The following is an 18,406-nucleotide window of genomic DNA, read 5'->3' on the forward strand; positions in this document are numbered from 1 at the left end:
AAGGTACACATGCTTCTTTTATAGAAGTCTGCCAGAATTTCTCCAATATTTAAAAAGTTTTCTTGTACTGGGGAATCCAAAACTGAACACAGTGCTCCAATGCAGCCACAAAAATGTCAAAGAACAGGATAATCACTTTGTTTGACTTGCTTCCTCTGACCTCTCCCCTCCCCTCAACACCCACCCTCCCTTCCAAGAACTCCACTTCCAAAGATTTTTCACAGAATGACTGAGGATGGAGGGGACATCTGGATCTCATCTAGTCCAATACAACATCACCTGTGCAGAACTATGTCCAGATGACTTTTGAGCATCTCCACAGAGGGAGACTCCAGTCTCTTTTGAGCAGCCTGCGCCAGATTGTGGTTAATCCCAGTAAAAATAGTGTTCCTTGATGTTCAGACAGTACTGTGCTTCAGTTTGTGACTATTGCCTATCACTGGGCACCAATAAAAGGAGCCTGGCTATGCTTTCTTAGCCCACTCACTTCAGATATTTATATACATTGGCAAGCCTTTTCTTGTCCAGACTGAATAGCCTCAGCTCTCTCAACCTTCCCTCATATGTGAGATGCTCCAATCCATTAAACAGCCCAGCGGCTCTTCGCTGGTCACTCTCCTGTTGATTCCCAACCTTTACTGCTGCACAACATTATTCTGTCCTGGGTGGAGGACTCTGCCTTCTCTGAACCACATTTCTGCAGGCCCACTCCTGCTATCTGTCATGGTCTCTCTCAAGATCAGCTCTGACGTTCAGCAAATCAACCCCCAGTTTGAGGGGGGTCAGCAAAACTGCTCCCCATTTTGAGAAACTTAAATGTTTCATTCCATTGATTAATAAAATACATGAAATAGTATCAACCTCTAAGGAAATCAATTTATAAGCAGATAACAGAAAGGTATCAAGCTACGGAACACTTCCAGGTGTCTGTATGTTTCACAAGTCACCTTTTGGTCTGTCCATTCAACCTACATCTCTGTTGTTGGGGGGCTTTTTTCTATGTATTAATACCAGGAGAAATTACTTTAAATCTTGCTGAAGTCAAACTAAACAACATCTACTGCTACCCTTTTTGCAGAGTGCCACAGAAGGCAATTGAGCCGGTTGGGCCTAATTTAATCTTGCTAATTCCATGCTAGCTCCTCCCAGTTAGTTTCTTGCTGCTTTGCTGTCTATTTACATAATATTTTTCCTTCAAATTACTCCTACTTACTCTGCTTCATCTTTTCCCTTTCTCCTTTTACAAAGATACAGATGCTCAACATTAAATAGGCTTTTGGCTGAAAGCAAGCTTGGTGCTTTGCAGAATTATTCTTGGTGTTCTGCACACATATGAAAATAAAGATAGCTTTATCTATCTTCAAAAAATGATGTTACAAACTTAATAGAAAAGCGTGTTGAAAATCAGCTCCAATGATAAGAAATCTAATAAAGAAGTTGATATTGGAAAAAAAAAAATAGGTTTACAATGAAGAGTTGGGAAGGAACAAAAGAAAAAGAGATTGCATGTAGATTTCTTTGTTGTTGTTAATGAATCATTATAAAAACAAATTACTGTGCCTTTAAACTTACTGATAACTTTTCACCTACTTTGGGGCACTGACATTATTAACTTTATGATGTACCATCATTCATAAGGAACTCCTAAGGTTTATCACCAAATTCAATACAGGAAAAAGGTTAATTGCCTTTTATTTCTTTTACTGAGTTTACTTGGGGCATATGGCATCAATTTGTGATTAATCAAATTCTGCCTGTCATGGAAGTCTGCTGCTTGGTGTATCTTTCACAAGCAGCAAATTTTTTTTATTAAAGAAATAAGAAAAAAAAAACATCTATAAAACAGATGCAACAGCTGAAAACATTTAGATCTTTTTTGAAAGTGACAAAATGATTAGATAAATGCAAACTTATGAATTTAACAATATCTACTCTCCTTAATCATTCCTGCATTGTCTTTATCAGTACAAAACTTCTATCCAAGTTTCAGAATTCCATATTCTTTCTGCTTCAAATTATTGTAGATTTAAAAAAAAGATAAATTTGTTTTCTAATAAATGTAATATTAAAACATGCGATGCCTATTGTTTTCATTACCAATTCCAAGTTTAAGAAGAGAGTATGTTTTAGGATTAATCATGTTAGAAATTCTGGCATACAGCACTTCCTCTTAAATCAGCTCATAACTCAAGATATCGTTATAATATATAGCTTTTACCTAAACCCACCACTCACTTTATATTGCTTACTTGATTTAAAAATAAAATAAAAATAAAACAAATATTCATGGATTGGAGTTCTGTGAAAACACTTAGCTACCTGGTTGTCTCCTTTTGTTTGCCCTCTTATAACCTCAGTTGTATGTATGAGTTTAATGGTGTAGGATTGCTCTTAATTTCCTCCTTCTACTTCTTCTCCCCAGGAGGCATCTGCTCTAAAAGCAGTCCCTGTATCAACCATGTGGATATCCAAATCGCCTTTACAATTTACTATGATTGCTTTTCTTAAGACAGAAAGCATAGAAACATACATCTGTTCTTGAGCTATTCAGATCTACAAATGCACACTCTTCCTTTGCTTTTTAAATCAGCTTTAAAAAAAAAAATCACCTACAATAGCATGTTAATATCAGTTATTTTTAGATTCAGCAGAGATTCAAGATCTACAAAGTAACACACTGCAAAATATTTATAACTGCAAACACAGTTTCAATTAATTTTATATAATTACTATAGAATCAATTATCACAATCAATACTGTACCTGAGCTCCATAAATATATTTATCCAGCATCTTGCCTCCTATCGTTTGTCCTCCTACATCCCACACTTGAAGAGTAACATTCAAATTTCCTGGAAACGAAAATTATACAGATTACTATGTAACCTAGAAAGCTTAGATACAATTACTTTATACTATTATGGCAGGTAATATCTTTTAGCATATCAACAGCAATAGCTTTTTACACATAACATTTACGCATAACACAAATTTAAAGACAAAGACAACCATCATTTGGGGGGAAAAAAAAAAGTCACTTGTGTCCAGGTAACTCACTACAATGTCATAAAACCATAGTTAAATATTCGCGTTCCAGCATAGTTATTTCACAGTATTGTACACAAAGTATATCATTCCTGACTAGAAGTTATACAACATACTTTACTCAAGGAATGCATAAAACTTCACAGGGAAAGTTCTACAGTGCAGCACTTGGAAGTGGAAGGTAACGATGTCACCCTAACCATATTGTTTCATGTTCTGTGCCCCCTTTGCCTTCCACCTCCACATTTGTAAGGAAAATTCACAATGGAAAACATGCAGAGTAAATGTATTTTGGTAGTGATGCTCTTCGTATTACTGTAAAGAATTATGTGGTTGACGTTAACTCAGAGATGCAGATACAAGTCTACACTGCCAACGCCAACTAAATTTCCTCTATCCACCACCCCAAAGCAGACAACCAAGTTAAATATGATTTACATAATTTCATCTTCCAAGAATCTGCACCAAGAACAGATCTGCCTTTCTACTCTAAACAGTTTTAATATCAGTTCTGAAGACTGTTGAAACTGTTAACAGGCTTTCAAAACATGGTTACCAAAAAAAAAAAAAAAAGCAGAATATTAAATTCCCTGCAAGTCATACATATTCTGAAGGCCAAAAACTCAAATCCACAGTCTATGTATGTGCACACAGCAGCCTGTGTTACAACGTGCTTACAGTTATTATAATAAAATTTGGCTTGTTTTGCAGTAAGAACTGTACTAAGCAGTTCTAAGCAGCAATAAAGTAATAAGCCCTTATAACTAAAAAGTTTTCCATCTCCACATAATTACACATTAATAATAATTCTACATGCTCACAATCATAATCACCTATGAGCTTTATTCCAAGAAGTACACACATTGTGACAAATTCCCCATCACAACATTTGAGCTGAGTGAAAAATACAGTATTTTGGGCTGCTAACACATACTTTGAGTTCAGCTACTTCAAGTTAATAACAACCTTATTTCACACGTGAGCTGTTCAGCCTTCAATTTAAACCAAACTGCCTTACATGTTAGTTGTGCAAGTATGCTCCACGGAAATATATCCCAGTATTCCACAACTACAAACAATAAATTAGAACTACATAGCTGAATATATGCTACTTGTGCTAATAAGTACTTCACATTACACTTTTATAATGCATTTTGCTTTAATCTGGTTAAAAGCACAAATTTCTAAACTGCTACTATGGTCAAATATGCAAAGATGCACATGAAACTATCTATTCAGACTACTTCTAAGGTACATACAGTTCTATCTAAAGTAAGACACAGAAACTCCAAATGGAGCTTGGTAATTACATTACAAAACTTCAGTTGAGTAAAGGCAACCTTTCATAAAACAAGAAGCTTATCTGTTTTGACTGTGCATCCACCATTTATTAATTGATTCTTTTTAAATAATATAACAGAACTTACTCCAAGCAATACAGGTAAGTCTTCCATCACCTGGATGGGATGAACAGGTGAACAGGCAGTCTGAAATGACTGTTCAGGCTCAGTGGGTAAATCAACAAACATTCTCCAAAGTCCACCATGCTGAAGTATTGTATTGGTTGTATGCATTCTACTCCTCACCTTAAAAAAACTCATTGTGAATTGTTAAATTCTCTTTACCAACAGCAAAAGAAAGAAACTGAAGAGTTAAAAAGAAAAAAAAAAGTTGGAATGTTCAAGTTGGAATGGTTCTCAATTAAGGCCTCACTGAAATTCATGCTGATCAATCCCAATGCAATGTTTTATTTTCCTCTTAAAAAAAGATAATATATATATATAAATATCATTATATATATATTATGTATTTTATATACATATATTATATGTTATATAATAATAATATATGTATATACATATGTGTATATATTATTATTATTATATAACATTATATATATATACATATAATGGTGTGTATATATATATATATATATATATATATATATATATATATATATATAGGTCCTGTAATATTTGTTTTATGTTCAGACTGATTCTAGAGGAAGAAAAAAAGAAAAGTGTTAAGCTTATTCTGACAGAAGAAAGAATGCCAGACCATTTGCCTAGCAAATAACCCATAAGTGACTATGAGAGCAACAGAAGAGTTTTCTGCAGAGAAGTTTGAAATCTGTTTGTTGTTTTGTCTTTTAATATACTAAATAGGAACATATTGAAGAATGGAAACAAAACAAGAAAAACCTGTGTATAAAACAAGACAGTTCTTAGAAACAAAGTTAACATACAATAAAAGTAACTGAAGAATCCCAGAACAGGAAAATGCTAGCACTTCTTAAGTTTGTAGAAAAAGCATGCAAGTACAAAACTAAAATAGCTAAAGCAGCACAGTGCAGGTATCCAGGCCATTTCTGGTACGAACTGAAGCCACTGGGCTGATTGCACACTGACCCTGCAGAGGTACACTTGGTGCACTGGTTAACCTTACTTAAAGTGCCGCACAGTCAGGATGGAACTAAAAACACGAGTCTGCCCACTTCTTGCACTGAAGACTTAAAAAATCCTTTTCACAGAAGAATCTTGTTTACCAGACTGCACCCACAACCTTCCTAAAAGGTATTTGACTGTGGCACTTCAGAATTTCTATCAGCAAAACCCCTGACTGACATAAAAGCTATTTAAGCAGTAAAACCTACACAGCGGCTGAATGGAGACGGTACAACACACTGCATCACAAAATATGCTGAAATTGATTTGCATTTGAAAAAAATAAAAAAAATTCAAACTGCACAACTTTTTCAGCAGATGAATAACAGAAGACATTGTTCACAACTAATCAAAGATTAATTTAAGTCACCAATGAAATAAGCGGCAAACAAATAAATAGTCAAGAGATTAGTATTTGCATCAAGCCATGCTGTTTTAGCAAGTTAAATATTTGCCTTTATTTTAAGATTGCATTAGTTACTGAAAGAAATGGTAAAAAAAATAGTTCTCATTAAAAATAATAATACCAATATTTTATTAAAGAAGTTAAAATGAATTTTGAATACACCACGATATAAACTTCTGTGAAATTGCAGTAATCATCAATTTCAACTTCTGAAACGTTGCTTAAAGGAGAAGAGCAAATTTCAAATGCTGTAAAAATAGTCAACTGCCAGCTCTCCCACCGAGAAATCACGGCTCTTTTTCCTACTGATACACACATTATAATTCTTGTGCAGCAACATGAATTAATGTTTCATGTAAATAGAACGGCTCTGCAAACCCAGAACTAATCAAGAAATCAGAAAAATCCATTTACTTAAGTAATGCTTTCCACACTGGTATTTAGAATTTTACCCCCCACTCTCTTTCACTCCCCCCACCAGCCCACCTTAGCTCTTAAAAAACATACAGATTTACATCTCCCTAAATACATATATAGGCATGGGCAAAAACTGAAAGACAACCTATTGAAAAAATGCCTTTTCCAAGTATGGAATACTTGGAATGAATACATTCTATGTCTGTAGTATTTTGTTAACAATAAACAAGTGAAATAGATGCAAAGACTCTGCTGTTGTTTTGGTGCTATTTTTACCTACTTTCTTATTTTATTAAAAAATAAACTAGAAATAAAATATGAATGGGTCAATAGATGATAATTTTCTACGTTTTTCTGCTTAAAAAAGAACATTTAGAATCCCAGTAGTGTACTAATAGCTTCTGCATGCTTAACAACTGGAAGAAGAAAAAAAAAAAAACTTGCAAAATACAAGTTCTCAGCATGCAAACAGCATGATTTGTGGACATATTCCATTTGCATGTATCACTATAAGCAGCGAAATGACCAAAGCAAATCAGTGATCATAAGAATGTCTGAAAAGATCATTCTGTTTCACTTTAGAGAAATATATAAACATAATCAAGATACATTATTGGAGATGTAACTTTTAAGAAACTAAGTTCAGGAATCTTGTATTTTCTTACAACTTTAAGTTACAGGTAGAATATTAACTTCCTGAGTTGGCTTCTCCCTCCACCTCTCAAGGAAAAAACACAGAACTTGCATCAAATTTATCAACTCTCACTACAACTTTCATCATTTAATGTTTTTCTAACTTTGATTTCTGAAAACAGAAGAAATTGCTTTTAATGAAAAACTTTCAGGCTTGGAAACTGAGCAACCACCAGTCAGTGAAAAGGCTTATTTTAAACCCCAATTGTTCAGAAACAAGCTTCTAGCAGTAACTATTCTTTCTGAATTATTTCTTTGCATTTTCCATGCTGCATGCTGCAATTGGCATCTAAATAGTTTCTTTGCCGTCGTGAAGTGAAACATCTTGAATGCTCAAACTGTATTTTTATGAGTGCCGAGGGACCCTAAATTTTAGTGGTCTATTAAATGCCAGCAATTTCATGCTGCCTTGCATAAAACAGCATTCACATATTAGAGCACCGCGATTCCATAGCTGCATTATGCTTCTCACACACAACCCAAATACGCTGTGCATTTCATTTAAAAAAACTAAAACTATTTCTTTCAAAACACAGACACTTTTTCCAATACTATACTTAAATTTCTACTTCATTGTTCTATGCTTGAGAGTATGCTCTAGTAGAGACAGGAAAAATCATGAGTACAGGTAGCATAGCATTCCTCCTACTTGCAAGCAGCGTTTAACTTCAAATCTGTAAGATACGTTGCAAATACTGAACACTTTGCCACCTGGCAAGAATATATTTAGAGAAAATTTACTTAGTAACCTTTCTTTATTATTATTTTACAACAAAAAGCACTGCACTGAGCTTATTCAGTATACATTACTTAGAAGACTGTTTCTACAGGTTTTACTGTGTCCCAATCTTTCAGTGATAGAATCTTCATTCTCTTACCTGGCAGTGTAATCCTTTTCAAGTAGAAATCCAGTCCTATGGTTTGTTTATATTGTTTTCCAAATGTTTCTTGGGCAAAACGCATGGCTAAGGATGTCTAAAACAGAACAATATCAAATTATTTGATAAATTTCAAACAGTATAAAGCTTGAAGTTAAACCAAGAAGTATGAAATACAGTTAAGCACTTGCTAAATCAATGCATGCTGACAGTGTTCAAGGATTTGTATTGTTACATCGATAGATTCAACACAACGAGAGGAGGCAGCAGTAGCCACCAAATTATACAGAAATCAGCAGACACATATTTCCTTGGCATTTAAATACACTGCAATTTCCATATCATAAAATATTACACAGATTTGAATGAGGTGCCATCAGTACACTCAAGTTGACACATATCTAAGTGACACTACTTCACTACCTATACTTGAACAGCTGGCTTTTGATAAATGGCCATTTCCCAAACAAGGGTCCATTCTGATGCAGAACACCCCAAACCCTGACCAGTTATTTTCTGGAGGGGAGGCTGTGGGAAAAGGAGATATCTGCACAATGGAGAGCCCCACAGGGGCTCCAAAGCAGAGCAGGATACCTGCCACTGCACACTGAGGACTCAGGATCAGCTACTACTGATGGCTAAGACAGAAGAAACTGCAAACACTTCAACAAAGAGAAGACTAAACCCACGTTTAAAATGCACATTTGCAGAATCATTCCTCTAGACAGAACTTTGGAAACTCATGCCTTCAATTTATATTATGTGGATTTACAAAAGTAGACCAGTGCCCTGAAGGCATAGTAAAGAATCTGTTTTAACTACATACTGCTAAAAGGATACACAATTTCATGAATTAACAAAGCAAAGCGTTTGCATTCTTCCACTGGCAATTTAAGATCTCCGTGTAAAAAAATAAAAGCAACACAATCCAGAGTTAAGAAAATAGAAAACGCAATTACAGAGAAAATGAAAAGTTCATACATGGAAAAATACATTAAATATGAACATCAGGTAGGTAACATAACCAACATCCAGTTAAAGACACATACTTTGAAATGTCTTGTTGACATGACATTCAAAATATAAGAAACAAAGCAACTGCAGAAAAATAGAAGATATTTTATGTATTTGCACATACAGAGAAGCTTGAGAGCTTCACAAAATCCTTATGCTACCTAAAAAAAACCAGAAACAAAAAAAAAAAAAAAACCCACAAAAACTCTAGATGGTCAAAAAGGAACTCCTGCCAGATTTCAGTCCATCAAGACCTGAAGATGGGAGTCACGTCAGCTGCTGTTAGAGATTTCCGTTAGAGTACATTTAGCTAAGAATGCAACAGTAAAATAGCACCAACAGTTCTAAAAAAGCGAGAATAGGCGAGTTCTGTTAATGGACCTCTTGTAACAAAGATCGGAATTACGCTATTAATGTGTCAAACACACACAGGGAGAAAAGATAACTGACTCTTTTTGGCATGAAAACATGACCAGAAGAGCTAGGGCATTAAAGCTCAAGTATTAACAGGCAAACATGTATTCAACTGCACAATTATTCTGTAAATAACAGAAGATACGCTGTTTTCAATCACATTGACATTCCTAGCACTGTCCACATACAATAAGTGGTATTTTGAGATGAGAAGATACGTTTAGGAAGTAATTAAAAAAATAAAAATAAAGATTATGTCAGCATTTTATTTACTTCATTGAACTCAAGCCTAAAGAGAATTAAAAATAAGTAAATGGGAGTGGGGAGAAGTAAACATGAACTTGTATGGCTATGGTTGTATATTTATATCACTCCGAAAAGGAAGACGACCACAGAGGATGAATCATGAGAAGATTGTTCTGCCTGCAGCTATGTGACAGTAATACTGACATTACAGACAAAAAAAAAAAAAAAAAATTCAAGACAAATTTATTCTGTAATATTCAATAAAATCAGTAGTGTTTATTTTTTAGATTTTTTTTAATGTCAACAATTAGCACTGCTAAAGACATTATTCTTATCTGTCAGGACCTTAAATATAAGAATAAGAACACCACAGAAAAATAAATACACCATATCCAGTGCACATTCTTCCTTCCCATAAAAGAATATCAGTATCCAGAATGCAGATTAAAATATCATCTGGCTGTATCAGTGTTCCATTTTCTCTAAGATGCTAATTTGGATCCCCATTTAATAAGCAGCCACTCCCTTCTTGTTTTAAGGGCTCAGTAAATATTAGCTTTATCACTCTGTGACACTCAATATCCCCTGTGAACTTCTAAGGGTCTTAGTAAAAACAAACAACATACATTCAATTAACAGTCAACCAATAAGAGCAGCAAGTTAGCAGCAGCACAGCAAAGCTCTCTCAAATGGTTTTCTTCCACTGTGCCCTTGAATGCAAAGGAGTTTATTGAGTAACAGAAATTCAGCAGAAATTCATTGAGTAACTCATTTTTAATTTTTTTTTCTAATAAATGTTAGTGCTGGGTTACCAGACTGGAGCTCTCTATTCACAGAACAACTATTTATCCACAAAACACTGCAGGCAACAGCTCCAACTCCTTCACAACAGCAAACAGCAAATCATCTCACTGCACATTCAGGTACAATTAATATGTAATGCAATGCAAATAATCCTATCATCCTGAAACTGTTCTTTATCATGCTTCTCATGAAAGACTACATAACAGTTTTGCCTGTAAAGATGTGATTGTTATCATCTATGTAAAACAAAGAATGGTTCAGCAGAACTGTAGCTTTAAAAACAAATGAAATTGTGAGAAGACTTTTTAAATAAGATTAGGTTCAATACAGGAACTCTCAGCCATTAATCCAGAGATCAGAAGATAACATGATACCAAGAAGGCCTTGGTCCACCACATCACTACTAAGCCAAGCAAGACATCACCTCTCCAAGTCAACGTGACTTTAGCCCAGTTTGGTATGTTCACACATTTGTCTGAAGTATTAAAAAAAACAAACCTTCATATGCTGTTCTGAATAGCAATGCAGCACTGAATCCTGGTCTTATAACCACCATCCCCCCATCGACAACTAAACTTCTTTGAGTTCTGACATGCAGTAACCAAGACAACAGTAAATACATACACACGAAAAATTACACCATTCTGAGGGTTAAATACAACAGGATATTTGAGGAGTTTGGGAAATGAAGATACAAGGAAGGTACAGGTGAGATGAGAATTTCTTGTTTATATTTTTAAATGTCATCAACAGACTCTAGGAACTGTGCTGACATGCCATTCCTAAACACCCACCAACTCAGAAATAGGAACAGAAAAGAGAAGTGTTAACAAAATAGCAGCAGAGCAGTAGAAGACAACAAGCAGTGATAGGCAGTTCTGACACTTACTATCAGCCTGACAAAGGCAATCCTTTGAATGAAATCCCATAGAGGAATGCTTTCAGAAAGTGAAACCAAAGGATTGTATCACTGTCGTAAGTAATTAAAACCAAAGCCAAAATTGAATGGGATGCAAGCACGTAGTGCTGGAGCCACAAATCTCCATTCACATAACAACTTCACCAACCAGTTGAGAACCAAAAAGCAACATTTATCCATCCCTTTCCATCCTCCCTTCTCAAAGACCAAGCTGTTGATCTGCAAGCACAGCAATATTCATGTACCATCCCTGCTGGCAAGAATCTTAAGATAGGCAAAATGAAAATCTTAGTCTAAATAGAAAAATGTTTAAACTAATACAAAAGCAAGTAATTGTCCCACACAGAATTTCTGACTGAGATCGACCTAGCTTTGTGGGTTGGGGCACAAGAAGCCTTTTACAAGCAAAGGAAGCAGTCCTGTCATCTGAAGGTAAAGTCACTGCTAACTACTGATGAACCTTTGTTCACTGACATAGAGACTACCAGGACTTCTAAGGTCAGGCATTTATCTATGAAGACAGCTCCATCCACAAAGGACACTTGATGAAGTTTTCCATTTTCAAAATGGTACAGTGAAAATTTTTAGTCAACATTTACCAATATTTTGAGCATGACAAGATGACAAGATCCAGAATTAGCACAACACTTCAAGAAGGTATCCTAACAAATCCAAAAGTGATTAGGAACATCATTCCATATCCCAGCCTACGTTTCACTACATGTGAATACCTACAACAGGTTGAGTGTTATCTCCTTCATTTTCACCATCCACTAATGGAAGACATAAGGTGTTTCAGCCTCCATTTCCAAAGGATGGTAAACAGATGGAACCTCAGCCTCTTCCCTCCTCCCACAGCCCTGGTTTCAGGACCTCTCTGTCCATGAATAGCTCCCAGATTTCATTCCAGAGGCCCAAAATTTTTTTCAGCAGTAGTAACCAGAACTGTTACCTATTCCAATAAAAGCCAACCTGTGCATAGCGAAAGTAGGAACATGTGTGTGATAATGTCTTCTTTTTCTCCTCCAATCCATACTTGAACTGGTTTATTTTAATGGAAAAATCATTTTGGCTTGGAGAGAATGAACTAAGGACTTCTATACACAGCTTTAGGAATCTATGATCCTTCCCACCATCAGAAGCAAGGAACTAATTGCTATGGATAATTCTTGGATTCTTTGGCACTATCACTGCTTCTGATTACAGATTTCTTTTGCTTTCCTAGTTTGTCTGTTTCATACACACAGCAAAAAGTGTTCTCTTATTAATATCTCACTAACCAATCATTACCTTCCTCCGTTTTTCCTTTTGACAACTCAACATTTTCTTGTTATCTTCATTTTATTCTAATGCTTTTTCAGGTTTTACCGTCTCACACTTCTTTCATTTCTTCCTCTCTTTACAACCTTGCCTCCTTCAAGCTTACTCCAGCAGTGCTTACTCCTTGTTTTAAAACTTTAAGCATTCTATAATTCATCAAGCCACCACAAAATTAACAAATAACAACATCCCTCCCTCACCTTGTGGAGGGAGAAATTCCTAGCTAGAGCAAACATAAATATTACCCTTAGCTCAGGACTGATTCTGATTTGTTTTAGAACTGCCACCAACACTTCTGCAGAACTTTAATCATACTGCTTCTAACTGATGTGAAGAAGAAAAGTTTTTCACCTTCAGCTTGCTGATGCACAAAGACGTCTTTCTATTTTTTTCCCTGGAGAACTGAAGCACAGACAGCCCCAGATGGCCAAAAGGGAAGAAATAAAATATTTTTTAAAAGAGGCAGAGGGGAAGCAAGCAACGGAAAGAAGTCAAATCTGAAAAATCTCACACTAAACACACAATATGTGATATCTCAAAGATGTATTCCATTATTTCCTACACCTCTCTTCTCCAATGGTCCCAATGACAGAAGAGAAAAAGCAATGTCTTGCACAGCAAATGAGAGGCTAGGTATGTATGTGTGCAAAGACCAGCTGTAAAACAGATGTGAGAAGCAGTCTAGTCGAAAACATATAGAAATATGCATGTTTCAATATTTCAGCCAAATGAGTAGCCAACAAAGGAAAGGAACCTCAACAATTTAGTCTTCCAAGGTGCCTGAAATTCTGCTAGGCATGTTTTATCCTTCCACTTCAAAACCCAATCACTTCTTTATTTTACAAGATCTTACAATGAATCCATTCTTGCATGTTTGCTGCTAGGCCATAAAGATGACTAGAAGAAGCCTCTATTACAGCATCATCTAGGGGGAACGGGAGGAAAAGCAGCCCACCACAACACAGCTGCTGCTCATGGAAAATAAGTTGCACTTGATGTGCAGGATTCCTGGAGCCAGCAGAGATTCAGTGAGTGGCAGCTCCAAACTGAAGGGTAGGAACCAGCACAAATCAGCATCAAAACTCAAGAATGCCGGAAAATCCCCGTTTGGCAAGAGGTCATGCCACAGTATGCTGAGTGGGAGCAGTGAAAGGATTCTTCCATTTGAATGGAAAACTGGGGAAAGCCACTCATGAAACAGCACTCCAGCCATCACTCCCATGCATTTATTATTCTCTCATCACACATTCCACCTACTGCACCATACAAACACAACACTACTTCAAAATGCATTTCAAATGACTAAAGGAAAAAAAAAAAAAAAAAAAAAAAAAAGCTGTTATTGCTTCATAAAGCTCTGATTAAGTGAGACAATCACGCTCTCGTGAAGAGCTTATTTCTGTTAAGGATGTGCTGCTCATTTAAACCACCTCGAGTAATCCTGCTTTCCATCTAAACTGAACAAGGCAAACTCCCCACCTCCCTTCCTTATCAAAAATCAACAGCAGAGGTAAACCTGCGTTCTTCAAATACACAATCAAGCAAGTATTTATGGGTGCATCTCACAAGAGGCCTCAGTCACCCTGTTACAATAGTTGCAATCACAACTGATCACGTTGTCGCATAAACACTGGCATGCAGCTTTCATTCACAGACTGCTCCTAAACAACGCTTATGACGACTACAGAAACGAAAAAAAAAAAAGAAAAAGAAAAAAAAAAAACGAAATCTGCAGGCGGCTCGGAAAGAGCCCTGGAGCTGCGTCTCAGAGTGACGCAAAGCGCTGCGGGTGCCCCGTAGGCACGGAGCTTAGAATGGAGCTCGGCACAGAGCTCCGGGCCGAACCGAGCGCTCTCAACGCGCACTTCCCCGGCAAACGGGAAAGCAGCTCTGAGCCGCTGTGTTTATTAAAGCTCAAGAGAAGAAGATTACAGCCGCGCACGCCCGCTCGTTGGCGAGCCTCGCCAGGAGAGCCGACGGTACCGAAACCTCACGGCGCGTTTCGCCGCCGCCGAGCGCGGAGCAGACGCTGAGCTGCGCCCGGAGAGCGGCCTGAGCTGGGGGCGAGCAGGGGGCGACCGGAGGGTAGCCGGGGGAGAGGAAGGCGGGGAGGCGGGCGTGGCACTGACCTTCCCTGCGGTGCCGTCCCCCAGCACCACGAGCTTGAGCTGGCGGTCCGGACTCTCCTCCTCCTCCGAGTCAGACATGCTCGCCACGGGAAGAAGAAGGAGCGCGGGACGATCACGGAGTCGACCGCGGCGCCCAGACCGGAGCCGCCATCTTCCCCCAGCGCGGCCGCCGTCGCTATGGGCCGCACCGGACGAAACCAACGAGAGACCGGAGGGAAGGGGGAGTGGATAAGAGACCGGCACCCGCTGCGTGCACACGCAGGGGGCAGCCACGATGCCTTCACTTTCACACACACACACACACCCAGCAGGAGGGCCAGTGGCACAGCCCGGCGCCGCGCTCAGAACGGCAGTGGTTGGGCCCAGAGTGACGCCCCGCGCGGTAACTAAGGAGCACGGGTCAGAGGGCGCGGGGCGGAGCCAAGGCTGCCTCGGACGGCGGGGGTGGGGGCCCTCGCGGCCCCGCCTGCGGGACTGGTGCGGGGTCGGGGGCGGCGGGACGGAACCGGCGAGGGGGGGGCTGCGTGGGGCTGGGGTTGGCTCGGGTTGGCTCCGGCTCCCGGCTGCTCCCCGGCGCTGAGCTGTCCCCGTGCTGAGGGACGTGGCGTGTTGTGCCGCGGGTCTGCTGGCGGTCAGAGCTGCCGGTGCCCGGGCCGAGAGATCTCGGTCCGGCGGTGCATCAGGTGTCACAGAGCTCTGAGTTAATAGCACTGTGCTCCTTTCTCACAGCCTTAATTCTGCCCAGTTTCAAGCACAGCCTTGAAAAATTATTGCTAGCTTCCTTTTTTATTTGTAAGGAGCAACAGACTTCCAAGAAAGTTATGTGAAAAGCACTGCACTAAAGCTAACTCAGAGCTTTGCTCTCCCTTTGCAGCTCGAAACACTGCAGACAGAAGCTCCACCAGTATGCCATCACCGACCATGTTAGCCCAGGCTCCTTGTGCTGAGGGGGTGCCCACCCTTCATCCTGCAGCCCTCCATTGACCGTTAACCTCCAGCAAAGGGCAGCTCTGAACCAGCCACCTTCAGAACTAGGAAAGGATGATTACAAATCTGCATGATATGGTTTAGTGCTAGTTGTGGCAATGGTGATGAGGAGACGGTTGGATTAGATGACCTTATAGGTCGTTTCCAACCTTGTGATTCTATAATTATATGATTCTATGAAATAAGCAAGTCCTTGGGAGATTGCCTTTGCATACATTAAAGCTGTGATCTGTGACCCATTTTAACAGGTCTAGGAAATTTAGCAAGTCTTAATAGAACTAGCTGAATCTACTTGCATGGCTAAGGCCCATTAAGTTGTTTGGTTGGGTTTTCACAGATTAATAAGATATGTAATATTTATAAAGAAATATTGTCCTGGCATAAAAAACAAGTACAACAGCAAGCATCACACCTTGTCTGGCCTATTTTCTCCAAGCTGAAGTTCAGCCATCTTTGACAGCTGTTTGTCTAACTTCCAAGAGCCTCCAGATAGTCATCAAAAACTATGATGTCTCTATCTACTCAAAACTTTGCTATCCATATAGGTAAACAGTAATAAAACTTTAGCCCTAATAAATTTTAAACCACTGTGTTGTTATGCATGATGACCAGCAGTTCATAACCTCTACCTGACAGCAGCAGTATTTGAAAATTGTCTTCAGCCTTGTTTTTTGTAGACTAAACAACTCCCCCTCTTCCCATCATTCCCTGGGTTGTCTTTACTGGACTTCTGATTATTCAAGTTGCTTTCCTTTGGCCCCTCTCCACTTACTTGAAGCGTTGTGCCAAAACCTGGATACAGTACTTTGGTTGAGTCCCTATGAGTGCTGAGTGGAAGTGTTACTTCATGTGTCTTGTATACCAGACTCCTGTTTACATATCCCAGTATGAGGTTTGCTTTCTTCACAGTATGACATTACTGACTCATACTGTTTCTGATTTACTAAAAAAAAAAAAAAAAAAAAAAAAAAGTTCTGAATCCCCTTCTGTTATAAAAACGTCATTCACTTCAAGGTTTGAACTATTGAAGTATTTAAACATAGTGCTTTCTACATGTCCCCATGGAATGTCATCCTATATTTTTCAGGCTGCTCAAGCAATTTGTCATTATAACTTTATTCATAAACTTGTCCTCCAAAATGCATGCTATCCCTCCCAGCTTGGTTATGTCTGCTACCTTAAGAATCATGTTCTTTATTCCAGACTCTTTATGCATGCAATAATGCCAGATCACTGCACACCCCTATGTGACACTCATATGCTTCCAATATGCCAATAACAATTCTTTGTGTATGCTTTAGACAACTTGAACAGAAGTGATAACATAAACCATGTAAATTATATTTGCCTGATGCAATTCCAAACTAAGAGTATTTAAAACAACAGTGTATAACACCTGGATGAAAATCATTCCTCTTTCAGTCTGTCTCAGGTTTTCTGCTTGGAATGTTTGTGAGAAGTTTCCAATCTTACAAGTACACAGTCTTACTGACTCCTCAGTGGGATCATGATTCCTTATGCAAAGAAAATTACTCATGTGTTCATCTGTATGCAGAATTGAGGCCAAAAGCTTTCCCAGTGACATTGTTTAAAAAAGTGGAGAAAAGGCCCAAATTTCTAATGGAAAACCAGACAGACACATGTCTATGTCACTTTCTCATGCTTAAAAAAAACAAATTAAGCATGTTACTCATCAAGTATTTTCCACTTTGAATCATCTTGAGCGTAATTTTACTGCAAGTTGTCCTAAGTAGGAATGTCATAGGATCAGCATCAGGGTACAGCCAAGTGGCGTTTATCAGGAGGAAGGGCACTGGGGATGAATGTGGAATTTTCCTTGAAGACTCATCACATACAGGGCTGTTGTGCTCTTACCACGAGGCTTTTAAAAGCTCTATACTCTTATCAGGGCAGACCACTTATAAGCCAACGGGAATACTGGTGGAACGATCCCCACTCCAGCTGATTCTGCTGCAGTCTCCTTGAAAGTGAATAGAAAAATATGAATTTAAGGATTTTCAATTAAGCTACCTACAACTCATGAAGAAAAAGGACTTTTTTCTCTCCTTTCTCCAGAAGAGATGTTAATACCCATGCTCTCATAGCATAGGTTAGCAAGTAAAACACAAGCCAGGCTCCTCATTTTTATTACGGTTTTTCCACCAGGAGCTCAGCTTTATGTTTTCCCACATTGAGGACTACAGTTCAGTCGTGGAACACCTTTGCACACAGGTGCCACAGCCTTGCTGCTGCCTCAGCCCTTACAGAACTTTTGCTGGGTAAGCCAAGGCTCCAGCCCAGAGGGAAGAGCTGGGCTGTGTACCAAAATGGTCGCCCTGCACTGACAGAGCACACAGCACCTTTAAGGCGCGTGTCAGGAGGCACGAGGGTGTTACGGCCATTTTGGGCAGGTGCAATTCACCTCATGATGGAAGGCTGCGACTGAGAGGAAGGCAGGAGGGAGCTGGTGTCACCCTTATATACAAGAGAAATAAGATTTGCCCAGTGCTTTTGTGTGTGAGAGAGATTTAGAGGGGTTCGGGGCTGAGTGTGCAAAAGTGGGACAGTCAGAGGAATGTGTTCCATGCCCATTGTATTCTCCTTTGCAATATGACAAAGAAATGTCTGTATTGTAATACGTGTCCCCAGAGTTAAGTTCATCCCAGTACACGTTCATTTTTCCTCTAGAAA

General features: G+C 38.7%; 1 protein-coding gene across 2 annotated transcripts in view; it reads right to left on the reverse strand.

Moving 5' to 3' along the window:
* Positions 1–14,919, reverse strand: part of RAB28 (RAB28, member RAS oncogene family) — a 61,454-nt gene extending 46,535 nt beyond the window's left edge. The window contains exons 1-3 of one of the 2 annotated variants that reach the window (XM_042812569.1): positions 14,729–14,913; positions 7,883–7,979; positions 2,763–2,851 (exon numbers count right to left, since the gene is read on the reverse strand). In XM_042812569.1, coding sequence (XP_042668503.1) covers positions 2,763–2,851; positions 7,883–7,979; positions 14,729–14,806 — 264 coding nt within the window. In that variant the 5' untranslated portion in view covers positions 14,807–14,913. Of the gene's footprint in view, positions 1–2,762; positions 2,852–7,882; positions 7,980–14,728 lie in introns of both variants that reach the window. The other variant, XM_042812570.1, reaches the window with a different exon arrangement.
* Between the last annotated feature and the right edge of the window lie 3,487 nt (positions 14,920–18,406).

Source organism: Centrocercus urophasianus, unplaced genomic scaffold (genome assembly GCF_019232065.1).
Source record: "Centrocercus urophasianus isolate 14NV4802_14NV808 unplaced genomic scaffold, USGS_Curo_1.0 seq_13, whole genome shotgun sequence".
NCBI classification, from domain to species: Eukaryota; Metazoa; Chordata; class Aves; order Galliformes; family Phasianidae; genus Centrocercus; species Centrocercus urophasianus.